Below are 27,830 nucleotides of genomic sequence, written 5' to 3' on the forward strand. Positions count from 1 at the left end.
AGTATATTCTTTATTTTATCTGTTGGATCTCGAAGCAGTGCCTTTTATGTGCCGTTCAGATTTGACTGTCCTGAAGAGGAGGCAGATGATTTTCATCCAGCTTGAATCCCCAGTCCCAGAGCCTACTTATTAGAGCCTGCCTGTTAGCTATTTCAACACACTGATAAGGGAGCCCTTCCAACAAACAAATTGGGCTGGCTTCCACTCCACTCTGTTATCTTCCAAAATTTCCACTGGGACTGGAGGACTGGAGTGAGCAAATATGTTCAAGCGAGTGCGCTCGGTTTGGGTAAATGGCTGAACAACCCCCTAGGGCGTCTGCACAGTCTACAGCTATTGCACCAAAGATGGCCTTTCTGAGGACCAGGGGATGCATTTCATTCATGGTTTTACGGACAACCTGTGTCTGTATGAACTTCTGTGCAGCGATGTGGGGCTGGAACAGGGCGGTAGGAAGCAACACCCTCATAATTAACAAACTTGTGGTGAACGCTTGGGTCAAGGCATCTGCAGGGCCTATTTCTGGCGTGCACACACAGTATGACCATGGCTGAGTCACGTATAAGAAGACATTATCATATATGTAAATAGGGTGTCAACAGCTTTGCAGGTGATGTTTGTTGCAGCCTATTTTTTTTTCAAGCATCATCGAGACCTGTGCCTGAATTTACTGCCTTCTGGGCCTGCTCATGGCCAACGGAGAGGATTTGTGGGCTGTGCCACAGCCACCTGCACCCAAAGAAACCCAGCTTTGTGTTTTTACAACTGACTGCTTAAATGGTGGTGTTTTTCCGGGGGCAAACCCCACCATCACTGAAACGTTAACCACCAGGCGAGTCTTGCTTGGAAGGGCAGCAGCATCTGCGATGCTTGCTGAGGGGTGGCGAACCCTTTCTTTCCCTTCCTTCCTTCCCCAGCTTTGTGGCCATGTTTGAAAGAAGCTTTTTCATCTGATCAACTCAGTCAGCGTGCACTTGCTGAGGCGAAGGGGCACCCCTCGGAAAGCTGGGGGATAAGCACAGCACCCCTCAAAAATCACCGTGCCAAGCCCTGACAGAAAATTACAGAGCATTACAGCCCTGCTGACATGCATAGCCCACGACAAGCCCCTGACACCTCTCTGGAGCCCGTCACAACGCCACGAAACTCCGGGACGGACCCCATGGGGTCATGAGGCTGCCCCTCCGTCAGCCCCTCCGCCCTCCCCTAAAATGGCCGCCCGCGAGCGGTGGAGGCGGGCGGGGGCCGCGCCGTGTGGTGGCGGCGGGCGGCGCATGCGGCCCGGGGGCGGCGCTGCCTGGCGGCTGCATGGTGCCGGCCGCCGCTCCGCCGCCCATGCAGTGAGGCCGAGCCGGGCCGGCCCGGGGGGAGCCGGCGGCGGCCCGGCTACTGGTGGTGGTGGTAGTGGTGTAGGAACCGCGTTGCCGGCTCCCCAGCATGGCGAGCTACCTGCCCCCCTGCGTGATAGACGGAGGCACCGGGTGAGTGCGGGGAGCTGGGGGGGGGGATCGGTGCTGCCGGTCCCCGTGTGGGTTCGTTGAGGGGGGGCTTTGTGCCGGGGGGAGGCTCGGTGGGGCGTCCTTTTTCCTCTCCGGGTTTGGCTTTTCTTTGTCACCAGCCGGGCTCGTGCTGTGTGTCCCGGTCCCCTCTACCCGCTGCGGGCCCCTCTGCTGCTGGGCAGGCCGCTGCTTCCCCCCGCCGGGTGCCTTCTTCATCCTCATCTTCCTCCTTCTCATCGTCCTCCTCTCCTTCCTCCTCCTCCTGCCCTTCCTCCCCTCTGGCAGCCGCAGCAGGGCAGGCCGTGTCACCCCGGGGATGCTCCGTCTCCCTCTGCCCGTTTCCCCTCATGGGTCCAGTTTCCACTCACGTTCACTGACTTTAAACCATCATAGGGCTAAAATGCTAAAAACGCAGGTGACGTTTTGAGTGGCTGCATGCTGAGAGAAGCCCTGTGCTTCTCTTGCTTGTGAGTTGCACACCAGAGGTGACCGTGGGCCAGGTGAGGCGTTCTTGCTGTGCTGTGGCATCTCTCTTGCACGCAGCGGCTGGACCACGGTGGCCTTGCTGGGTTGTATCTGATCGTGCCGCAAGGAGTGCACATCTTCTTGAGCTTTTTGGGGTATTGCCTTCAGCCAGCAGAGAGAGGAAAGCCACCTGTATCACATTAGTGGTGTCCTTTGGTGTTAGGTTATCCCTTCTTAGCCCTCGTCAAGTCAACGTGAGATGTACTCTACATTTAGCCAAGCCATGAGTTTTGTAATCCCCAATGCTCCAAGGACTCGAATCTAAATTGCAGAAGCTGTGCTGAGGAGGCATTTCTCTTCTCAGAGGAACAGGTCTTACCTACCTGTCTGTGGCTAGCGAAGAGCAGTAATCATCGAGGTGGTTGTGCCTTGGGAGTGGGAGGTGTCGAAGGGAGTGGTAATGAAGGAGATACTGGATATGTAATGTGCTCTTGCTAATTTCTTTCCTTTGGCCCAACAGTTATGGAGAGCTTTCGGGAGGAGAGGAGACACCGGTCCATGAGTAACTGTTCAGCCAATAACTTCACCTGTCAGGCTGTGCCTCAGGGTCACTGATTGCCTTAATTTATTATGATAATAGACCTTCCTTCTGCAGGGAACTTGCTGCACTATTTTCATTTATGTTATGCTTGGAATTTACTTTTAAGACTTCCAAAACTGAGCCATCATATTAAGAGGAAACAAAAAAAGAGGGAACCAGAGGAAGCACATTACATTGACGTGGTGTTACCTTATCTTCTTCCAGAAAAGGGTTTTGTATTTTGAAGTATGTCTTCATTAAACTGTGACAAAATTTTAAGAAGTCTCTTGTCTCTGTTCATACCTTTATATTACAAGAAATCAGTTCAGTCTTCTCAGTGGAGAATACTGGAGTGCGTAGCTGAAAAGAAAACTTTGGGAGTAGAATAGAGAATGGGTTTCATCTTGCATCTGATTCTGCGTGTGCATTAGCTGCTTCTTGGTAGTTCCCCAGGTTCAATCTATTTATTTGCTGAAGATGTTTTAAGTATCTGTTCTGCACAGAACTGTTGGTGTTATAGGAGTATTGATTCACAGTTTTGAAGAGATTTCCTGGAAAGCGAGGGGAACTCTAGGTGAATCCTTTACAGAAGCTACAATATAAACTACAGAATCCAGAAAATGCACAAAATATGCCTGTGTCTTGCAGGAGACCTCTTTTGCTCTAAGTTTGTGAAGTGATTCCATTCTTGCACTAGCAGTAGATACTGCTGACCAACAGTTATACAAAATAAATAAGGACAGAAAATAGCTTACTGCGTGCTTGCAGAAAAATAATAATTGAAGTGGAGTTTCTGAAATCTATTTAGTGCTTGCATGGCAAAAATTGTTGGATGTGTGTGTGCTTGTATATCAGTTTGTTTCAGAAAGGGTTCAAATATCCCCCAAGTGGACTTCTAACGTCCGTGCCTCCAAATGGTCTTAATTCATGAGACAACGTGGTGTCACTTCTGATGGGACTTCTGCTTGGCTTTGCTGCACAGCGCCAAAGTGTTGAAGACCTTTTAGCAACGAGGTTACTAAATCTGAAATAAATAATCTTCCAGCACAAGAAGAAATATTCTGAACAAAAGCAGCCAGAAGTAGCTTGAGTCACTGATAACAGTCTCTGGAATTTTCCTCTGTGTGGGTTGAAAACCTTCTTATTGTTAGAATGAATCTACTTTGGGCTACAAGCTTCAAACAATTCATTCAAATTATTCGTGAAAAGGCTTTCAGATGAAACATTTGGAAGAGCATAGCGGAAATGAAAAAGTATATGCAGACGAGCTGTGGAACATTACATATATAAAATACACTTTTCTACTTCTGTGTCTGATACTGAATGAGGTGCTTTGTCTGGAGATTAATCCCTGTTCTTTTCATGTAAGTGGATTTAAGAAGTTTGTGAAAAGACTCTTTCTGATGTTGTTTTGTGCACAAGAAGCCTGGGTGAGTTTACTGTTTTTAGCAGCCACAGGCCTCAGTCCTGCACAGCACTGGAGTTCCTCAAAAAAGCAGCAATGGGTGCATAGGAAATAGAGGGTTTTGGCGAGAAACTTATTGTCATAGCAACAGGTTAACATTATTAGAGAGATGACTTTTTCTTTATGAATGAAAGGCGAACCATTTATGACAAATGTTTGCAGAGCGCAGTAACAATTTGTTGGATATGATTGCTCTTTTCCAGTAGTATTTGCAAATGACTTGTCCAATTTTGATGCCCTACATCTTCATTTTATTTGCGGGAGGTTTTTCTGGCGGTCAGGTTATGTGTTGCTATCAGTCTTTTTGTGGCGAAGGGCATGCTATTTTTAGTTGGTTAAGGACTCCCAGGCCTGTCTGATGTTGCTGTTTTAAGCAGCTTTAAACTTCATGACTAGTTTTAACAACTGGCATTTAGTGGTGGGCCATCAGCGTGCTGGTAGGTGGGTGTGCAAACCAGAGGTGGCTCAAAATACTTCTCGTCATTGTGTGTATTTGCAGACACTGAGGATTACTTCTATTTTGGGTTTATTTTACTCAAGTCACTTCGTTTTTATTTTAGTAAGGAAAACTTACTTTGGCAGTGCATTACCGATCAGCTTAGAGGTAACTGCTTGATTTCTGGGTTGAGTGAGCTGAAGTTGTCTAAAAATTGGTGATATAAGTGTTGTGTGTGTGTGTATATATATATATAAATTTTATTTTGTGCGTGTGTTGTTGCTGACCTGTTAGAGATAACATCTTCCAGTGTTGCAGCTACTTGTTTCACCCCCCCTTATTATATACTATACTTCTGGTGTGAAATGGGTTGCTCTATGCAAGTATCACCTCTGCCCTTTCCACGTGAGACTTGCAACCAGCCATTTTTCTAATTGCTGTTCTGGGTCTAAGGAGCATGAGTTAATTAGCTGTTGTTTCTAATAATGGGTTTCAGTCCTGTAAAGGTCTGAACCAGAGGCCCCAGTCCTGCTCGGCTCTCTCAAAGCTTATTACTGTAGTGGCTGGTGGTGCTTCTTAGCAAATCGTGCAGACGTAATGGATTGGGGTTTGATATTTCCTACTTTGCATTCCTTCTTTCTTTGTTCTTCCTTTGCCGTGTCCTTTTTCATTTCAAAAACGCTTTTCCACATCTTGATGAGGACCTCGCATTGCAAGTTTCTCAGGCATGTTTGTAACAATGATAATACAAACTGCTTATGGCAGGATGTCGTGACAGGTGTCCTGGAAGTAAAAACTGCTAAGCTGTAGCATCATCTGAAGTTTTCCCATTACGGAAGTTACTATTTTTTTGTTCCTTTACAGGCCTTTTTTTTTTTTTTTTAGCCCTTTTGATATTCTTCATCATTTTCTCTCTCTCTCTTCAGAGCTTGTTTATGGGTGTAAACAAGCTGCTTTTTGTAAACACTGCTTTTTGGTCCCAACTTTTAAAACAATAGGAATGAAGGAAATTCGAAAATGTTTATGGCCTTACTCTTCTGCATAGCTGTCCAGAGAAACATTGTCTTCTGTTTTGAGGTGGTTAAAGCAACTGCCTGAGTTTGTGGTCTCAGGTGCCTAAATCATGTTGTTCTTATGCTTTAGTAAGACATTTCCCAAATATATCCCTTTTTAAAGTGGCTGAGGGGTCCATATCTCTTTCACTGGTTTGGTCTGTTTGTACATCTTTGCAGTCATCTTCTTGTACATTACATTTTTCTTTGGATTTCTTTTAGTGTTTCAACAGGACCTCAGAAGAGACAGGGTTTAGACTTACTATTCCTCATGCCAAAGCTAGTGAGACTGATTTGTGTACTAGCTGACCACCTGGAAAAATAGTACTTATTAAAACCCATTTCTTTTTCAATTTTTAGAAACTGTTTCAATGATAAATAACTTTCAGGTGACTGTTTTTAAACTGAGTATTTCCTTCACGTCTCCTTTGAGGATGTAGCTTTCATCTGTTGGATCACATTTCTCCTAATCGTTAATGAAGTCTCCAATATGCTGCGTTTTGTAGACTTTCCAGTAGGTTCCTATCTCACTAGCGATAAATCTGCTACTTTTAATGAAATAAAATTGACATACGGGTTCCCTAAAGCTGTCTGTATAATTTACAGATCATGAGTTGTTGCATTACCATTAGTCTGCTAGGCTGTTGCCCAGGAGAAAGCAAACCATGCTTCAGATGCTTAAATATTCATTGGAGAAGGGACTGGAGAGCAGGTAACCTCCCCAACTGTTTAAGTCCAGAGCCTTTCAGGTCGATGAATATTCAAGTGTTTCGTATAAAAGGGAACAAGGTCCGTAGGAGGTCCTGAAAGTGGGTCACCCAACGCTTTAATGGACTCCTGGGTTCTGCTCTGGGAGGTGGGACGTGCTCAGGTCCTGCTGGGCAGGAGAAAAGTCTGGGGCCACGTCTGCGATGCTCTGAGCGAGTGGGCTGGGTAAGAACGGGGAGCATCGTTTGCATCGTTTTTCTTCCTCAGTGGCTTTGAGAGTACTTTGAGTTTCCCTTTCATGTGGTTTTGTCAAAACACCTGAAATATGCCACAGACGCTGGAAAGTCCGTGTCTTGTTTGGTCCTAAATAGGTTATCTTTTCGGTTTTGAACACGATTTTTTTTCCACTGAAACTGAAAATACAGTTATTTATATAGCTCTGATATTATTCCTTCATGGATTAATGGCATGCAAAAGAAACCTTTCCAGATGATCTCTTCTGCGAGGTACCTTCTTCCAAGGGAACTCTTTCTACTGATACTGGAAAATATTAGGGAGATTTTTCTGGAGCAGAGGAAATTCAGCTAGTGACAAAATACTGAGATATGGCCTGTTGGTAACTGCTGAAGTAATTCTTCTGGTGGGATCTGATCCCTGTTTTGGTTATAAGGTATTGTTTTTAGAGGCTGCTGCCCCAGATTGGCTCTTTGAGGGTGTCTTTTTAATACTGTGATTGACTCGGTGAGTTTGGCAAGTGTTTAGAAAGGGGAAGGATGGCAACCTGAAGTCACCTTTGGGCCACTGTTTAGCTTAAGAAATAAATGTTGGTTGTATTGCAGGAACTTTTTAATTTTAGTTTGTGCACACACACACACAGAAATTGTATTAAAATGCTTATATATACATATTTATAAGCTTATACATATGTGTATATATGTATATATTGACTTGTTTTGTGTCAGTGGGGCTTGGAGGGCTGAGGTATGACTGATATTTTCATGATTTCACGAGGCTTCTGCGTGATTGCCATTTCTAAGGCTTAGACATAGGCCTTCTGAATCCAAAAATGGTTTTCTTGGATGGCAGTATGGGCATGCAAGCCAAACCCCTTTCAGAGAGGCAAATGAAGAGTAAGTATCCTGTAATGCATCTTAAATCCCAGTGTAACGCCTGCTTTGTTGTTGGGTACATTTCAACAATATTCCCAAGGTGGGCTTCCTTCTAAAATGTGCAGAAACTAAGCAGTAATTATCATAAGAAGAATTCTTGCTAGTAATGGCCTTTTTTACAAATCAGTCTAATTTAATGCCCTGATTATATCTTTTGAGAGCCATGGAAAGTATGCATAAACATTCTGGATTATACAGGCATATGCTTTCAGTCTAATGATGATTAAAAATACAACAAACCCTTGCCCCCAAAACACAGCCCTTGTCTTTTTAGCCTTGGGGGAAATGGCTTTTTTTTAAAGATTACTTGAAGTCTATTGAAGCTACAGCTTTGAAGAGATGTTGAAAATATAATATTTAAATTCCAAGGTCATTGCTAATTCAGTTTTGATTTAATTTCTTTATCTAAGCCAACTGACTCTTAATGAGTGTTTTTATGCCGAATACTCCATGAAGAGAACTTACTTTATAATCTGCTTAATGAAAAAACAACCCTCAGTTTTAGCGATGTAGTTAGCAAATATTGAGAGCAGGCTGCAGATGAAGATCCTAAATTCACTTTAGGACCTAGGCTGTGATTTTGTGGTTGGTCTTGTTTAAGAATTTTGTGGCTTTAGGTTTTTAGGGCAAAACTGGCTGTGAGTAATGCTCATTCCCTCGCATCTTGCTGCTGTTGTACTTTGTAGCTGTCTAATGACAATATTGGAGGAAAAGTTCAGTCTCTGGAATAATTTTTGTTTTTCTGAAACTGCTTCTGAATGTATTTGTTTATTTTAGGGATTAGAGCTATTTTCCATAGTCTGGGATGCTAATTATTTCTAGTTGCTGGAAGCCTGAACCAGCTTGTAGCCAGTAACGTCATGCAGAGATCTTAAGTTTTGTGTCAAAATTCCTTTTTTTTTTTTTTTTTTTTTATTCCTTCCCAAGTTACTTGCTTCTTTTTTTTTTTTTTTTTTTTTCCTCTTGATACTTTAGTTGATAAATATATATACTATATGTATATTGAGACAGACAGACAATGCTTCATACCATCTGCTGTGTTTCATGAATCCTGCTTGCTTTTGGGTAGTATATATAGATTGCCATACCATACCTGTGGCAGAGTGAGTGGTTTGTGCAAGGCATGAAGAGAAGTTGTATTGGGTTGGAAACTGAAGTTCTGAACTGTGCTTTGTACTTAAGCCACACTTTTCCCTCTGCCCTGTGTTTGACGATATTAAATATGCCGTGTCTCACGACTACTTCACTTACATTAGCTTTCTGAAGCTAATCTTCCTTTCTGAAGCTCCATCTTCCTTTAATCACAGTGTGGCCTGCCCAAATTTTGTCATAGCTGGTGAATGGGATGGAGAAAATAAGAGCTGAGCGTTCAGAATTCACGGTTCTGAAAATCCACTTCCAAAATCTCTGGAAAAGCTGAAAATGTCTAAAAAATAGCACCTAGAGTATTTACCACTTCTGAATCTTCTTCTCAGCAGGTTTACACTTGAAAGCATAACCTAGAAAATATAGACGTGTTATGTGCATGTTTGGCCTTCACTCTGAGAAGTGTTGTGAATTTTTGTTTGAAAGCTTTATTTATTTATTTAAAAGAGCATGCATCTAATGCATCTAATGACCTTTTGATCATTCTTTTCCCAGGTACACCAAACTTGGCTATGCAGGGAATACAGAACCTCAGTTCATTATTCCATCATGTGAGTAGTGTTTTATTTTTGTCCCTCCAACACTCAGTGCACACTGCTTATTACTAAGCACTTTGGTGAGTAAATGGCTTGCTTTCCAATTCCCAGCGTGGCCTTCGTAGTCTCTTGTCCATCTGGGAAGTGATATTCACTGTGTTAGCATCGTTGGCTGGAGTGTAGCTAAACAGAACTTGTTTGCAGTTAGCTACGACTGTTGCTCATTAAATCAGCTCTTAGTTGCTATGACAAACATGAAGAGACCTCCAGTCCTATTTCCTTTTAATCTCCATTCTTTTTCTGCCAGGACTCTTGAGTAGGCAGAATGCAACTCACCTCCTGTCTACCTGACACCATGGTTACTGCCTGGATAATCTGGGGAAGGCTTCCCATCAAATTAAGTACTGAAGTGCAGGTGGCGTCTGCCTTATTTACGTTTGTCTGGGGCTTCAGACAGTTCAATAGTCAAAAAAAGACTAGATAATGGTCATTTTTAGTGGGTAAATATAAACCAAATGTTGTTACCCATTTGTTTTATTGAGCAGAATTACTATTGTAATTTGTTTTCTATGTTAAAATTGTTTAAATGAAAATGTTACGCGTTTTCAGTGTTCTTGATTTTAATTGTAGTCTTAAAAGTTCCTCTCAAATGTTATATATTTGTATAGATTGTAGCACTGACTACGTATTCAGTTCCCTAATGGCACTTACTGTCTCATAGTTAATCTCCAGTTACACTAAACACTGTCTTTTACTTTTTGTGGACTTCATCAGTTAACGCCTTACTAAAGCATCTAGCCTGCCTTTTGAATATTCACAGTAGAAGGTATAAAGATTTTTTTAAAAAAAAAAAAAAAAAAAAAAAAAAAGGATAACCGAGGGGTCAAAGAGTCTTCTATCTAGACTACTGGTTATAGTCTAACTATATTAAGTATTGTTTTAAAAAATCTAACGTATGAATTTCTAATGTATTTTTTTTGTAAAAATGTAGATGTCTTATGTTAAAGGTGTGGTATACCAAGTGTTTCCCATGAATTTGTTTTAAATACTGTTACGTAAAACTGAGATAATGCGTGGAGGCTTGAATGAGTTTCTGCAAGAATTGTTTGCTTGTCAATAATTTTTGGTCCTGGTACTGTTTGATGTGTTTGAGGATGATGCCTGTCTACTGTGCATTTTCTACTCTGTGTGATTAAATAAGTAGTGTTTTACTTCATTCCATTTTTATTTATAGCTTGCCCCAGATTTTTTTTTTGCTGTCTCATCTTCGTGCCTATAGCAGCCATCTAATAATTTTAGTGATAGTTGCAGGCTGATAATGGGACACATGAGAGTCTCCAAAGATTTCTTTGTAGCACCGCAAATTGATTTCTCCCCTCCCTGCTTCCTTGTTCTCACTGATGGGGATAATGACTCCACTACTTATTTCTGAAGTACATAGTTTTTCTTCTCCTCTGCTCTTTTTCTTAATTCTCTGAGTTGAAACTCAGAAAATCACATCGCTTGCAGACTTAAAGGGTATCTCTTGGTGGAGTGCTGCACCTGTGCAAGTTTAGTGACTGCTGTAGGCTGTAACAAACTGAATTTTTAGAGATTTTTTCTGAGTTATCATTTACTTTAATGAGAGAGAGGTGACCAAAATCCTACCTGAGAGAGCGATGAGAATGAATTCTGCTATATTGGTTGGTCAATAGATATAATTTCAGCTTTCTGGCAACTATACTTTCTATATTCCAACTTTTACTCCTGGGAAAGAATCCTTAGTTAAAAAAAAATGCATATCAATTTTATTTTTAGCTCTTTTAATTTTGCCTCAATTTGTTTGGATTTTATTTTAAGGTATTGCAATCCGAGAATCAGCCAAAGTAGGTGACCAGGCTCAGAGGAGGGTAATGAAAGGTGTTGATGATCTGGACTTTTTCATAGGAGATGAAGCCATAGATAAACCTACCTATGCTACAAAGGTAAGGATTTTTTTTTTTTTAAAAAAAGCTTCTCAAATTTGCACATTTTTATTACTACGTATTGTTCTAGACCTTTTAGATAGCTATTTAAAAAACCACATTGACTTTCTTGTGAAACATTTTGTGGCATTTTAACAACTGCATGCTTTTGGTTTGTTGGCCTTACCTCTTTTAAATGTGTGTTTACTAGTGCTGCCCTGTGTGATTGGTGCTTGATGACTTTTGTAAATACCCACCGCACAGTGCAGTTGTTCAGTTTTCAAAATGATTTGCTATTAAAATAGTCATAAACGCTGAATATTTAAATTCTTGCTAAGAGTGTATCCTTTTAATGTGGTGTATGAATTGGGGAACGTGTTGGATACTTTTGCTTCAGGGAATGTCACAACTGCTTTGTGGAAGGCTGTCTTCAGTGTGGCTTCTGTGTGAATCATATTTTCCATATCCTACTAGAGGACTCATTGTACTTACAAGATGTTAACAGCTTATGAATTATGTGGAAAAAATCATATTTTATACATCCTACTCTATTACTTAAATGTCATCTGTGTTCTTACCATTAAACAATATGTAAACATATCAGATTGTATGTTGAAAAATATATTGCCTATATGGTCTTTATTTCTTTTTATAGATTGGCAGACATATTGAATATGAGTATGATTTTCAACTTTCTAAGTGATAAAATTGATACAAAAAGAAATTGAAATACAGTGCTGCTACAAAACAATAGTGGATTAAACACAGTCTGGCTTGCAGTTTTGCAACATAAAATTGCAATTGGAATTACCTGAGGGTACCAGATAATTTAGAGTTAACTACTTCAAGTTAAAGTGAAAATAGAGGATTTGATAATGTGATCATGAGATGAGATGTTTTAATTCTTGCAGAAGATGTAAGGATTTGCGGGCTTCCAGCATTGCTATTTTTGGTTTTGTTTATTCTCATATGGTCTAGAAGGTTGACATGTTTTCTTGCTTCAGTGGCCTATACGACATGGAATTGTTGAAGACTGGGACCTCATGGAGAGATTCATGGAGCAGGTCATTTTTAAATACCTACGAGCTGAACCTGAAGATCACTATTTTTTAATGGTGAGTTATTGAGACTGGGGAAATAAAACATTATTGGAAGGAAAACAACATTTTTCCAAGAATATTTTTCTAAGAGGAAAACTTAAATAATATTTCAAGCTTAAGCTTCCACTATTCCAATTCCAAGCTCTGTTAGAGGGTTTTTCTCTGCATGCCTTACATTTCTTCATCACCTGGAACAAAATATCCGTGAAAGTGCATCAGAACCAAATTCTGTTCAGTTTGTGATTTAGGCTACTGAAGGTTGGATTTTGTTTTTGAAAGGCTTTAATTGCTTTATTTAAACTGAATTCTATGTGAAATTATTGGCTGACTTTACAATGTAGTAGAGGATATTCTTGCTTAGTAGAGCACCATATGTTAGTGGTAAAGCACAAATGTATGAAAACTTCTCTTAAAGATCAAATTAGGATACTAGATTTTAAGTAGTTTGCAATAGGCTTTTTAGAAATTATTCTTTATATTCATTTGCCCTTATGCCTGGTTTGTCTCCAGATTTTTCATTTAAAGGAGCCCTTTGTTGGTTCTAGTTTTGACATGACTCTGAATCATGGAATCATCTTTGTTGGAAAAGGCTTTCAATATCACCAAGCCCAACCTTCAGCCTGGCCTACTGAGTTTCATCACTAAACCATGTCCTTTGGTGCCATGTCCACACATCTCCTAAATACCTCCAGGGGTGGGGACTTCACTGCTTCCCTAGGTATCTTACACTGGAATTTTTGAACAAAAATCCCACCTCCTGCTAACTCTATGGTCTCTCACTGCCTGGCTAAAACTGAGCGTAGGCCGCATGTAGCCATCCCACATCCCCAGCATGTCTTATTTTGTAGCACCCAAGTGAGTGTGGCAGTGTCTCAGCCCACAGCTGCTCAGTGCACTGAACATGGGAGGTCTGGGACATGAGGAATCTTCAAAGATTGTCTGCTCCTAGCACATATGATTAAACCTTTCCCCTTTGTTTAAGCATTGAGTACTGTGTTTTTTCCTATGAGTAGTCCTTCTGAAATCAGCTGTGCTACTCTAACACATTACTTTCGTTGTGAACATTTGGACGTTGAAATCATGCCACTCTATCTAGCCGTAGTGAGACAGTATGGTACAAAACAGCATTTCTTGTAACATGATTATTACTTTCCTTTGAAAACTTAAATTAAGTCATCTGTTGTGGAAATAACCTCCTTGATACTCTCCCCAGATTGTATGAAATTTTTAGTTTTGGAGCTTGTTTGAGACTTTTGAGTTCATTAAGAATTTAAAAAGTTTATTAGCATACTGAGCTAGTCATTACATTAACTGTTAGGACACTACTGAGGATCTTTTTCAAACTTTTTCTTTTTTCTTTTTTTTTTCCTCCAGACAGAACCTCCATTGAATACACCTGAAAACAGAGAGTATCTTGCAGAAATCATGTTTGAATCATTTAACATACCAGGACTTTACATTGCTGTTCAGGTGAACGAAGTGAATATATCCTTCTAAAGTACAGTATAGCTGTAGTATGTATAGTCTTGCATATATAGCACATGTCTATAATGCTTGAAACAATACTTTCTGAGATTATAAATGAGCACATTCTGCCTGCTTCTAAGTGTGTTCTGTTTCTCATATAGGCAGTGTTGGCCTTAGCTGCCTCTTGGACATCACGACAAGTTGGAGAACGTACTTTGACTGGAATTGTCATTGACAGTGGTGACGGAGTGACCCATGTGATTCCTGTGGTATGTAGCAGGGTGCATTGTGAAAATATCTGTGGTTTGGACAAATTTACAGTTTGGCAGTTCTTATTTTAATCTATAGAAAATAAAGTAAACTTTGTTTTAAAAATTTTAGAAGTGCTTGGTTGTTTGGGATTTTCTTTCCTTCCTTATGGAGGTTTTGCAAAATTTTTCTTATATTATGTGGCTTTATTTATTATTTATGGGATTATTTTAGCTGTCCAGGCTACATGAAGACCACAGTAAGGAATCATTAGGCCATATTTTGGAGAATATTTCTGTGTAACTCCTTGTCTTGCATTATTGTGATGCCTCAGTTCTGTTCAGTATTAACACATATCAGTGGGTCAAATCTCCTGCATGCCTAGCATGCTTCTTGTGAGACATCCAAACTTTTTTTTTTGGTGACCTGCACTTTGTGTTGTATAGCTGGTGTCTGCTTTTTTTTTTTTTTTTTTTTTTTTTTCTCTTTTGGAAGTTAGTGAACTCTGCTTGTATGGAAGCAACTGCAAGCTTGCACAAATGCATGTTCATATATATGTGGTTGATTTCAGATGGCTTAATTCTGTTAGGATGTTAAAAATACCCAGTTATCTGTGCATTACTAATATCTGTTTTACTGATGACAGTGTTATCTCTGAAGCATATAGTATGCTTGAATGATCAGTTATTTTAGAAATTAAAATTTGAGTCCTGTTAATTTCTTGCATTTTGGTATTAATTTGGTTATATCAGTATTGTCTTCAACTGGGAAATATTAGGAAAAAAAAAAAACAAACACAATAAAACATATTAAACATATGAAGTTCTGAAGAAATGTATGTGAAAGGCAAGATAAGAAATAGTGTCGGCTCAGCAATACCAGTCAATACGTCCTGGGAAAATATCAACACATGGATTTCTTGTTTTCATTGTACTTATAGTTAGATATTTATTCATTTGATTTTTTTTTTTTTTTCCTGATCATTTTAATAAATTTATACTTTTTCCTATTTGTTCTTCACTCTGACACAGAACATGAGCAGTCTATTCATATTACTTTATCTTTTCAGATTATGCCTGAAAAAAAATATCTGATCAGACTTTGGGTTGTAATGTGTAATGTGTACAAGCTGTTTTTTGTCTACCACTTGTGTGTTTCATTGTCTATTATCTAATCAGTATCTGTTTATATGTTGTAATCAAGGATATTTAAAAAAAAATACACCTTGCAGGTTGCTTGTACATTCTTATGGTCATTTTACAGTTTCAAGATTTTACTTTTTGATTAAAAATCAAAATGACGTAGTATAGAAATGAGTGATAGTTTTGCTGTTAATTGTTGGTATTCCACACTGTATGAGTATGCCTAAACATATTTTTTTGTTGTTGTTTTTCTCCCTCTCCTCCCACATAGGCAGAAGGCTATGTAATTGGAAGTTGCATCAAACATATTCCTATAGCAGGTAGAGATATCACTTACTTTATTCAGCAGCTCCTAAGGGAGAGGGAAGTAGGAATTCCTCCTGAACAATCTCTGGAGACAGCAAAAGCCATAAAGGTACACCCTTCTTTATCTCTTAATAAACATATAAATAAAATTCCTTGAACTAATTTTTTGGCTTTAACAAGTTGCTGGTGGCTCATTTAAAAATGCAAATACAGGCACTGTGTTGTAATTATGCAAGCTTCTGCTGGTTTGTCCAATCAAGTGCAGGGGAAGGAAAAGAAGGAAATCTTCATGCTAGACTCTTTGGTAGAGTTGAGTATGTTCTGCAGATTAAATTAGCATTTTAAGTTCGAAATTTGTTTAAAATTTGCTTTTTAATTTAATAAATATGCCAGTAGGCTGATTGTATGGGTCTGATCTTGCCATGAAAGCTAGCCATTGAATTTCCCTGTTGTCGCGCACCTAGTGCTTGTGGCATTTTCATTTTGAGACAGACTAATCTGATGAGTTGGTGTGGAATTTTATTCAATATATGTTGTCTTGGGTGGTTGAGGCTTCAGTATTCATTTGGGTACAAACATATGTTGAACAGCCCCATCTGTAAGAGTGGTTACATATTTTTGTTCTTCTGTTTGTGATACATTGTAATTCAATAATGGAATAATTATTTTGTCAAATTTTAATGCATGGTACTTCTCAACAGGAGAAATACTGTTACATTTGTCCTGACATAGTAAAAGAATTTTCTAAATATGATGGAGATCCACGAAAATGGATCAAGCAGTATACTGGCATCAATGCAATCAACAAAAACAAGTTTGTTATAGATGTTGGTTATGAAAGGTTCCTTGGACCTGAAATTTTTTTTCATCCTGAGGTAAGTGTATCATTCTGAGGTAAGAACAGGTACTAGTAGTATTAAGTTACAGGCACTTTATTGTGTAAATAAAGTGGAGGGGGGAGGGAATTACAGTGATTTTTGATGCGAGTGCGCCATCACGTGGAAGTGAGGAATCAGTAAGTTTCCTAACTCAAACCTTGTACAGTCTCAGGTAGCATAAGCACAGAAAAACATGAGCACAGTGGGTAATTATTTTCTCGTGTCGTCCCATGTTACGTTTAAAGCCTCATATTTTCTTTCCTTAAAGGCAATCTAAAATTGAGAAGAAAGTTCTTGAACTTGCAGATTTTATATGGTGTTTTCCTTCTTTCTTTAAGCACAGGTTTAAACTAGTATGCTTTTATGCTGTGTATTTGGTTATGCTGCCAGACCTTTTGGGCACTGCTCTGCATGGTAGCATTCCACTAATACTATTTTAAGTCTTGGACATTGACTTTTTTATACTTTCTATTGACATTGAGTCAATTTATAAAGCATATATGCTAAATTTCTCCATTGTCCACTGAAGTCCACTGAAATCTCTTGGTGTGGAAATAAGCAGTTTTGGGAAACATTTACAATACCTAGTCTGGTTTTTGGTAGTTCAGTCAGAGTGAACTTCAGGATGTTGTGATATTCTGGGAGAAGATAGAATCGAGTTTTAATATGTTACAGCACGGCAGAGTATGTTTTCTCTATTCAGCTTATTGCAGGCAACTGTAGTCTGTAAAACTATTAAAAAAATAATCAAGTCCATATTAACAATGAAGTTTCTTGTTGTCTACCCTCTTCCTATTGGAAAGGCATTTGAAAAATCTCATTCTCTCACCTTTTGTCTGAATTCCAGCCTTAATCTGTTTTGCGGTCAATTTATAGGCATCTAATCTTATGTCATCATTAAACCTCTAGGCTAAATAGTTTCTCCTCCCTGCTGTTTACCCATGTAATTCTTATAGAATCCTATCTCACACGTTTTAATAGTTTCTCTTTCCATAGTCCCACAAAGACTGTTAGGAGTAGGGTAAAGGACTAATTTCCATTTTCTTCATTTCTTGATAGTTTCTTGGCTCTGTATTGAAAAAAAAAAAACAACCAACAAAAACAAAACAAAACAAAACAAAACAAAAAAAAAACAAAACTGAACTGACTTTCTAGACAAGAAAAACACAGTAGATGATGTGTACTGTATCCAAAAAGAATTTCTCACTAGACTTCATTAATTCCTCACTTTAGAGGGTAGCTAGGTAAAGCTGCCTTTTGTAAAGCCATCTTGTCATCTTATCCTATTTTCAGTTTATCTCTGTCTTAAAAGATTTCAGAAAAAGTTTAGTAATTCTCCTGAAGTTAGTCTTTGGGGTTTGTAGTAATTCAGATAATTTCTCTGCTTTTAAAATAAGTACTTAGGTATTTTACTTGTCATTCCCTAGCCATATAGTATTCGCTATGAGATGTAATTTCACATATTGGTTCTCTGGTCCTCTTTCTGGGAGCATGTTATGCTCTGCTTTGGATATCATAACTCTAATTTCTACACGTCCCTTCTGCCCTGCTCTTTTATCAGTATACTTACTGGAGAGGTCGGGAGAGGGTTTCTGGCTGTAGTTCATTCAGTTGAGAACTCTCCATGAGAAGCAACACCATTTCTTTCATTATTCTCTTTTAATTTGTATCTTAATGTTTTAACTTCTTGCATGATTAATTCTTACAGTGGAAATTAGCTTGACTTCTTGGGGATTTTTCACATCATTCTTATGGCTCTTGATCTCCAAGCCAATTTCATTTGCTAATTTCTCTTTCAGTTCAGTGTATACTTTGTTTTGGCTTTTTGTTATTCATCCCGTTAGATACTTCATCTCACCTAGGATATAAATCGCGAATAGTGTCTGCACCTTTGGGAGAGTCTTAAAATTATATAATAATATATTCTAAAATAATATATTATGTATTTCTCAGTAATTTACTTAATTACTCAAAAATTTATCTCTGAAAGGGCAAAACCTAGGCTACAAGCATTTTTTTTTTAAAGCATCTGTTAAATTTTAAATGGAAAGTGGCCAGTAGTCCGAGATTATTCACTAGCATTAGTAACTCTAACTTTCTAGTATTTATAAATGCAGAAATTTTGTTAGCACTGGACAGGTATTTGTATTGATGGGGCTTCCACCCAGAACCTAGAGTATTTATGTCTGTTTGAGTATTGGAGACACTTCTGTGCTTAGGAAGGAAAACAAACAAACAACAAAACAAAAATGCCTCAGATTTTTTTTTTTTTTTTTTGTGGGAATTTAACATGTGTGTCTTAGTAGGGTTGAAATCTTTTACGTGGAACATTCTGAGTTGTGCAGTGATGTATTAGATTTCTATTAAAAGGAAAGACATGACTTCACTGCACAGTACCAGCCTATTTAATATTGTAGGAGAGCTCAGACTCACATCACATGCAGTAGTAGGCTTCTAGTGCATAGATTTCGAACAGTGAATTTATGACCAAGGAAGAGAATCTGAATTTCTCTACAAGGGAAATAAGAATTCCTTTTTCGGTGTAGAAGTGGGTTTGATATAATGTAGAATACTTGGTGAACAGGAGTAATATTGGCTTTTATTTTCCCTATCTCCCTTAAAAGTGCTATTGCAAAATCTCTCTACAGTCTCACTTCTGCCTTTTTTGTTTCTTCGTTCTTCTTGGAAGGAAAAATACAATGTCTGTTCTGTTTGATTCTAGTTTGCTAATCCTGATTTTATGGAATCCATTTCGGATGTAGTCGATGAAGTTATACAGAACTGTCCCATTGATGTCCGGCGTCCATTATATAAGGTATGATCTTTCTGTTATAAGATAAACTCAATTACTTTGATAACTAAAGATCAACATCATCATCATGAAGCATTTATATACGGTATGCATAGCTACAATTTCCACTAGTATGACAAATGTGAACTTTGAGTAGAAATAAAGATAAACAGCATGCCACTTCTGAATAAGGAGTAAGCTCTGTGGCAAGCTCTCTTGCTGTATTGGCAGCAGACTATGTGCTTCCTAGTTGCTTTTTGCTCGTGCAGCAGCAGTGCTTTTTTGGAAATAACAGCCTAAAGTGAGAGTGTGGAGAGGTTTGCTTGCTCAAGTAGAAGGCAATAGTTTTTGTCTCCTGTTAGAATGAGCGTTACCCCATCTAGAATAAGACACATTGATTCAGAGCAAATCTGGAGCAGGTTAAAAGACGAAATTCAGCTACTTACCAAACTCAAATGGAAAGTGGCTTTTTTAGTACTTCAGGCTTAGGCATGCTGCAGAAAGTTTTAGGAAATGCTTAATGCCCGTCTGTCTTTTGGGTCTGTGCTTTTTTCCTGTAAGACCAAAGTTTCCATAGAGAAACTTCTTTCGTTGCTAGGGTAGAGATTAGTAGTGGCTTCTAGAAAGTGGTATTCAACAGTTGAGGTAGGTTACTCTTTCTGTACTGTAATCATCAGGCAAATAATTACTGACAAGCCAAGAGAAACTTGGGATTTTTTTTTTTTTTGCCCCTTTCTGTTTTTCATTATACTTAAGTAATTGAAACAATGTTACACAACTGTCTATTGAATGTAGATCAATGTCGTAGTTGCTTAAAAGAGATTGTAAGTGTTAGTAAGGTCATTGCAAAGGGAAGAGCATCTCTATTCTTATAAAACTGTGTAGGTGCAGAAATTCACTCACTTCATTTGTGTGGTTTGTCAATTCCAGTTGCCCACAGTGCTGCTTGGTGGCCAGCCAAGGCCCTGTGCTGTGGTGCTGGGCTTCCACTGAATATATTTGGATGCTTCATCAGTGTTCATGCAGAAATTATCTGCAAGTACCTTCTCACAAATTACATGTGGCATGTAGCCTTTGGAGAATTATTTGCAACCCATCTTTTGATGTCCTGTGGTGTTTCTATCAGGTTCTATTGCCAGGATCCCTGTTTCCTGATCTTATCAACATCTCTCTTACAAGGCCAGCTATCTCACCTTATGTCGAAGTTTGGAGCAGCAGGACCTTTGCAAGGCTGTTGTTTGGCCAGTGCCTGTAGCTGTTCAATAAATAGCACATGGAAGCATTCTTTCACATGTGCAAATGAAGCACATTCATTCTTTTAAATTGTATAATGGTTAATAGCAATGCACTTTTTAATTCCTGTGATTACACCATCTTCATGTGTTGGCTTGGAAAGATTGTTTTATATTCAAAGAATTATAGAATGGTTTGGGTTGGAGGGGACCTTAAAGATCATCAAATCCTACCCCACAGGCAGGGTCACCTTCTACCCGCTCAAAGTCCCATCCAACCTGGCCCTAGGCACTGCCAGGGATGGGGCATCCACAACTTCTTTGGGCTACCTGTGCCGCTCTCTCACCACCCACATTGTAAAGAAAACTGCCACTTTTATTTCGTACTCTATTTCATCTTCCTTTTTCCCCATCCAGAGTCTCTCCCCAGATACTTCCAAGAGTTTTGATAGTAACGTGATGAGAACAGTTATTGATAGGTCTGTGCCTTCTGCAAGTGTAATGCAAGTGGATGCAAGTGTGAGGTCATTGGTCATCCCCATGATTAATTTCTTTCAACTCCTCTCCATTTTTTACTGTGGTTTTGGCACAAACATATGGATGAAAGACTTCAAGATAAAAATGATGTCTGACAGAGCATTCACCTGGTTTCAGAAATATCTCTGAAAGGTTCTAGCCAAGTAAGTTTAAATATTCAGGATTCAATTCAGGGTGGATTGAGTTCTGATATCCTTGGCCTCAGACTTCCTAAGCTTGCTTTTCAAATAGGAAGCAAGGTGTGAGGAGGGGGTTGTAGCATGTTGGAGAATGTGGGCTTTAATTATGGATAGATCATCCAGGTTTTCGGTGGAAATGGAGGTGGGACAGAACTTGAAGGATGCTAATTCTTTTCCCTAGAGATGACTTTCAGTTGGGTGTGCAGCTAGTGGGAAATTGTGAATTTGAGCTTGCTGCTGCAGTTGAGATGTGGCATAGGCTTGTTAACTTTCTTTCAGAAGGTTAAACTGTTGAATACCCAACTTGTAATGACCCATTGTCAAAACCTGGCGAGATCCAGAGTTAGGGAGGCTAATCAGGGGTAAATATCTCTCTCGTTTCACCTCTAGCTTAAGTTACTTTGCTCTACTTTGTGTGAGAGCAGCTTCCCATCTGCTGCTTGGTGTGTAGATGGCGCTGTCAGACTGCTCTGTGGTGTGTGAGCTGAAATCCTGGCTGGGATGGTTCCCAGCTTGTTCGCTGTATCAGCCCTGTCCTTACCTTTCCCCTCTGAAATTGTAGGTGTCTTCGAGTAGAAGACTAGGTAGGGTTCAAAAATCAGGTTTGCTGTTAATCTCTAATGCAAAGGGGGGAGTAATTGTGGGGGAGTTCAGGCTGGAGGCAGCACCAGGCCTTTAGATCTGCATTGTGTTGGTGCTGACGGTAAGTCATGGGGGAAGGAAGGGTGTGCCTACTGCTGAAAATGGAAGCCCCAAGTGATTAACACTGTCAGTGTAGCACAGTACCGCTGAGAAGAAACCCTTTATATGCTTATCCCCTCTGTTATTACCTCTATAACATTTCTTGTGCTAGCTGGCCTGACAGGAGCTGAATCGCAGTTGCTTTTGTCTGAGTGCAGATGGGTTTCTGCAGAACGGCAGGGACCGTACTCAAACTGTTAAATGGACATTGAAAATCGTGATTTTTAAAGAAACATATATATATATATATATATATATTTTTTTTTTAAAGAAATATATATATTTTTACTTCATCATTAAAATAAAACTCATTCCAGAAATAACGTTTCTTACAATGCATTTACTTCATTGTGGAGATAATGTTTCTTGCTCAAGATGTAGAGTACTTCTTCTCACACCTGACGTACAGTCTTGGCAAATATTGCCCAGTTTTAACAAAATTAACAAAAGTGTGTAACTTAATTGATTCACTTGCTTGTGGAACACTTGCCTTCAGATTGTGAATCCTCCTATTTTTACCCATAATTTTTATTAACAATCATGTGTTTCTCTAATGATGTGTCTCCGGTGGTGTGGTTGTGTCATATAAAACAACTTTCGGCTATTATTTGGAAGGAGGGGAGCTCTGAACATGTTGCTGAAGTTCGTATTTATCAGGAAAACAGATGCTTATCAGCTGGGTGCTGCAAAGTCTGAAGTGTCCAGCTGAGAGTGTTCTTACACTGCGTTGCATCTTTACACTGCACCAGGCAGAAACCACTTCTGTACCCTGTGTTTGATGGCGTGGAGCTCTGTGAAAACTTTGAGAAGTTTCACCCCCAAGTTTCCTCCCATAAAAGGGCTGCTTTTATTACTTGTTGTTACCTCATTCAAGTGCATGGAAGGTCTTCCACTCTCTCTTCTAAGGAAATATATTCTTTTCTTCTAAGAGTGTGTATTCTTTCAAATCAATGTAACTTACAGCAAGTTAGCTATAAAAGTCAGCTGGAGCTTTTTTCCATCAGATGGTAAGATCGTCAGTGTCAGCTGTGAAACCTGTGCTTTGCACAGAACTGTTAAACCAGCTGAAGTGTGTTTAAGCACAGTAAGATCAGAAGAAATCTCATTTAAATGAATCAGTTGTAAACAGATACTTGAATCCTAACTCTTGATGTCTTTTTCTGGGAGGCTAGAGAATACCCAAGCAGTCTGGAAATCCAAACAACATGTTTAGCATCCTTCATTGTTATTGTGTTTTTCATTCCAGTAGATATGGGCATCTTTGTATTATGCTCAGTTATTCTAGAGAAGGTATTTGCTGGTGTTTTTTCTTTTTTTCTCCATACAGTCTTTTGCTTCCTTCACTGTGTCCTTTGTGAATGGTGGTGTTTGCTCAGGGGGTGGGGAACGTGTGTGGATTCTGCTTCCATCGTGAGGACTACCTGTCTTCTACCCTCCTTTCAGAAGATTGACCTGCTTGGTGAAGCCCGTATGTGAGCAGTCTTCTGCTAAAGCAGTAGGAGAGATTTGGCCGAGTGCTGACCAGAAGTGCAGGGAACAGGGGAACTGTAGCTGTGTATAATCATGTTATGATGGCAGTTAGCGTCACCTCGTATCACACATGCTGCTTGGCCTGGCTTTTCCAGATACGTGGTAATGAGGTGACTCACCTTTTCAACCAGTACACCCTCTTCTCTTTCTCCTTGACATGCAGAAATACTTAAATAGCTGTAATCTGAGGGAGCTGTGACCTTTTAGCTTCTTGCCCTGGAATGGTAAAAGATCCTTCTAGTGTTACCACTATCTCTGTAGCTGCATAAGTTGGTCTCAGATGTATTCACACAATTATTCTCAGGTACATTCTGAAATCCATTTTTAGTGGTAGCATTGTCTACTTTATGCAGTATACTCAAAGTTTAATTTGCTTTGAACAGAATTATTGCTTTCACTCTCTTTGCCAACTTCATTATCTCCAGGTAATATTTTCTGATGGCATCTTTTTAATTGCTATTTCATCACTCAAGTTAGTTATGTTTTTTTTTTTTTTTTTCCTCTCTCATTAGAAATTTTCTCATATAGAGTGCATGACCACTTTGATGCAGGGGAGGAGATGTTCTTGAATATGGGGGGCAAAAGGGGATTTACCTCCTGCTTAATTTTCTGACCAAGTGTGGTTTCTGGCTTCAGTTTTTATATCTATGGCTCCTTTGTCCTCCTCTTATGAGAAATCTTTCAGTACTGTTATGGGGAAGCGTGCTTTTCTTTTAAGTATCTCTGTTCCTGCTTTGTTATATAGTCTTTTATATTGTAGATAATCTGAAACCATGAAGAAATGAGTTTTCCTTACTGTAATGGATTTTATGATGTGCACAGACTTTATTTTTTTCATAAATAAGCAAACAGCTTTCTTCTCACTTAACAAGGATAATCTTGTGATTTGTAATCTGTTGCTTAAAATCCAAGCAGTTACTTCTGCAGCCTGCAAGTGAATGCTTATTATGCATGTTTTCAACTCTTCAGATCTCTATGCAGGTTTCCTGGCCATATTTTTTCATTATGTGCACAGTTTTGGTCTAAAGTGTCAAAAACTATTACCAAGAGGTAACCCTTTGCCCGGCGTGTAATGAACTCTTGATGTAAGTCTAGTTCCTTGTCAACGCGCGTCTCAGGCATAGAAGTGATTTTAGTAAGCACTTATTGGCATTTGGTTTATGGTAGCAGCAGTATGCAAGGGCACACTTTTTTTTTTTTTTTTTTTTTTTTTTTTTTTAACACGTAGAGTTCATTTTTTGATCATGAACTGCATTCTCATTGCCACCAGTGTTATGTTCTAGCGTTCCTGTTTTGAGTCCCCTCACTGTTGAAGTGACTTCTGCATTAGTGTACAGCCTTGCAGCATTATCAGCAGAAGTAAGGATGTGACATTCTAGAACCTGTCTTCAGAATCCAAGCACAAATCCAGCTATGAGGCTGTCAGCTCTGCTCTGAAAATACCAGAAAAAGGGAAGGCACAGTATTTTTCTCAGCATTGCAGTCCTCTTTGGAGGCCCGATACATTTTTGAAGAATCCTTCGACTTGCTGAATACCATGTTTAGGAATTTAACTCTTAAAAAAAAAAAAAAAAAAAAAAAAAAAAAAAGTACTAGATAACTTTACATATTGTGGAAAGACACTAATGGTAATATAGTCAGACTAGAGCCTTATTTGACATAAGGGCTAAAACTGCTTACTGTGAACATCTCTGAAACTTCTTTGTGCTGCTCTGCATGTATAGAGTACTAGCTAACTATTTTAATGGACTCTTTCTTTAGTGATAGCACATTCTACACAAAACTCTTATTTAAAGAAAAAAGAAGAGAACGTAGGGGGCCGTGGACCTACTATGGATAAAAAAGAGCAATGCTTAAGGTGTTCTTTGTTGCATGTCAGCTTCCTAATACCTTTTGGGAAACTTGCTTGAAGATGGATTTAAAGAGCGTGTCTTTATTTTCTGCACAGAATGTGGTCCTCTCAGGAGGATCCACGATGTTCAGGGACTTTGGACGACGACTGCAAAGGGATTTGAAAAGAGTAGTGGATGCAAGATTGCGACTTAGTGAGGAACTCAGTGGTGGTCGGATAAAAGTAAGTAGGAATTTCAAATGCTTTGATTATGAGGGTAATAAAAGAAATGAAATTCAGAATTTTCACCTCACCAAGTGAAAACAGTGCTATAAGATGAATTGTGTGTATGTATGTATTATTAAGTCTGTTGATAGCCTTCCAATGTATGACATGTCTTTACAGAAACCGTGAAGCGACTGTGAGCAGTCTGTAAGGGCATTTCTGGTAGTATCTTTCTAGGAGATAAGTGATCTTAGCAGTAGGCAAGAGGGGATTTAACTGTTGTGTGCTAATCAGGAAGAGTTATTTGACTTGGTCTCCCAGGGGGTATGGTACACTGAGTAATAAGTATGAGATAGCGATGTTAGGGGATGGGTGAAGATCTCTGGTTATTTTCAGTTTATAAGAGTCTTGCCAGGAAATGCAAACTGATTAAATGTGAACTGTTTCTCTTAGCCCAAACCAGTTGAAGTTCAAGTGATAACACATCACATGCAGCGTTACGCAGTTTGGTTTGGTGGTTCCATGCTGGCTTCAACAGTAAGTCTTCAAGAAAAACTGCTAAATTTTTTATTGCATGTTTTCTCCTGGCTGTATTTGATTTGAGTACTAACTTTCAAACCTTTTAATGGTGACAGCATGAACTATGTCACAATCTGGAATCCTCATGCAACTTTCATCACAGCAAAATTTGTACAGGTCAAGTGGGAGCTTTACTTGAGTAAGGGTATCATGATATGACATAATTCTGAAATAATTTTTATATGATAGCTGTAATATAGTCCATTCGTTCTTGAAGATATCACTTGGGATTAGCCAGGACTTCAGCAGTATAGGATCCAAAGCAATGTTCCTAAAACTGAGAGAAAATCAAATGGAAGAAAATGGAAACAATTCATGTCTCCAAAGTGGGATTTCTTACTGCTGTATTTAAAAGCAGTCTTTTGGTTCAGACAAACTTTTCTTGATTGCCTTCACATTTGAAAATTTCTAATTTTATTCTGTTGTGAAGGTGTAATATCAGATCATAAAGCTGCAATCTGCAAACATTTTAAATCATTATTTATTTGTCTGTTTTTCTATTTTATGCATTCTTATGTTTTTGAGAGGATTTGTTTTATATTTTCATAGCCAGAGTTCTTCCAAGTATGTCACACCAAGAAAGACTATGAAGAATATGGCCCTAGTATTTGTCGTCATAATCCTGTTTTTGGAGTCATGTCATAATGCTCGTACAATGGAAACAAGATCTCTGATTTCTCGCTCGTGAAGAAACTTGTGTAGAGCAGAGGAAGGCAGCAGGTACTGTAAATACTGAAACAAGATGTGGTTATCTCTCGGAAGCATTTGGATCACCACCGTGCACTACAGCACAGCTCACAGCCCCAAGTCATTTCAGTGAAAGCCATTTCTCTGCAAACTACTTCAAAGCCTATCCTTCTTTCTTCCTAAACGTGAGGTAATTGAAAGTAGGTAACTCTCTGTTTAGGAGGTTGTGCAAATACTACTGAAGTGGAATCTAGAAGAATAAGGCAGTGTTTTACTGCTTGTGGAAAGATTTAAACCTTTCCACTTGCCCCGATTCTGCAATCAAATCTTTAGCAACAGAGCACTAAAAACCACATTGCCTTCAGGGGAGTTGGAATGGTTGCAGGTACCTACCCAAACAGATTAGATTGCAGGATTGGGACTGTACTTTGTAAATGTAGTTTTTTCATATCATTTTGTATTTTATTATATTGGTAGGGTGAACTGATGACTAGTTCTAAGCACGAACTGCTGTCAATGTCATGGAGTGATGTTATGCATTTCTGGGTGTGAGGCATGTACTGGAGTTGTGCTGGTATGTTTTATTTCTGGGGAGAAAAAAAAAGCCATGTATGCTAAAAACTGATTTGTTCTTGTTTGAATGACACAAACTAAGTGATTCACAGTATTGTATGAAGTTTATTATAGCCACTGTTATTTTGTTTTGAATTTTCTGAAACTGTTTTATAGAAGATGATGTTTTGTTTTGATGTTGGTGAGTGGTGGATGACACGCGGGCCTTGCACCAGTGAAATAAAAGCTGTTAACATCTTTATGAATGTCTGTGGTAGTCCTGATTTACATACTCCTCTGTCTTATCTCCCAAGGTTAGTTTTTCATTTATATGTCATTGATATCTAAAACTCCAGTTGAAACGAGATCTCTGGTCAAGACTCCTGCTCAGGGCAATGCTTGCTTCAAAGTTAGGTGTGGTTGCTCTGGACCAGTGAAATTTCAAGGATCTTTGAATGGGGATTTTTCAGGACATCCAGACAGCTTGTTCAAAGGCTGAACTACCCTATATTGGTATGTGTTCTTGTGTTAGAAGAACAAACATTGTGCGCCCATGATTTCAATCTTAACAGGGTAGGAAACTCTACTTTTTTAGGGTAGGAAACTCTACTTTTTCTGTTTGTGCTGATATTTATCTGATCTTTGGCAACAAGCTTTGCAAGTCTGCTCCTGTAACAGTTTGTGGAGCCCAGTAAGGATTTTGCAATAGACATCAATTTGTTTTTAACTGTCATGGAAGGAATGAGACCAAGCAATTATTTGTTCAGCATAAATTAAATATTAAACAAAGCATAACTCCATGACT

At 39.1% G+C, this 27,830-nt stretch overlaps 1 protein-coding gene across 2 annotated transcripts; it reads left to right on the forward strand.

The window, feature by feature from the left end:
- The first annotated feature begins 1,340 nt into the window (after window positions 1-1,340).
- Window positions 1,341-27,291, forward strand: ACTR3B (actin related protein 3B). Of its 2 annotated transcripts, none has more exons than XM_032182768.1 (12): window positions 1,341-1,481; window positions 9,016-9,071; window positions 10,896-11,020; window positions 12,004-12,114; window positions 13,474-13,569; window positions 13,728-13,835; window positions 15,229-15,372; window positions 15,965-16,138; window positions 18,864-18,956; window positions 25,100-25,225; window positions 25,661-25,744; window positions 26,340-27,291. In XM_032182768.1, exons 1-12 carry the CDS (start codon window positions 1,438-1,440, stop codon window positions 26,472-26,474), a joined length of 1,296 nt encoding a protein of 431 aa, XP_032038659.1. In that variant the 5' UTR covers window positions 1,341-1,437; the 3' UTR covers window positions 26,475-27,291. The 2 variants fall into 2 exon arrangements, with proteins under 2 accessions (XP_032038659.1, XP_032038660.1); XM_032182769.1 differs by having other exon boundaries at window positions 1,342-1,481; window positions 26,336-27,291.
- The last annotated feature ends 539 nt before the right edge of the window (window positions 27,292-27,830 follow it).

This window comes from Aythya fuligula, chromosome 2 (genome assembly GCF_009819795.1).
Source record: "Aythya fuligula isolate bAytFul2 chromosome 2, bAytFul2.pri, whole genome shotgun sequence".
Lineage (NCBI taxonomy): Eukaryota > Metazoa > Chordata > Aves > Anseriformes > Anatidae > Aythya > Aythya fuligula.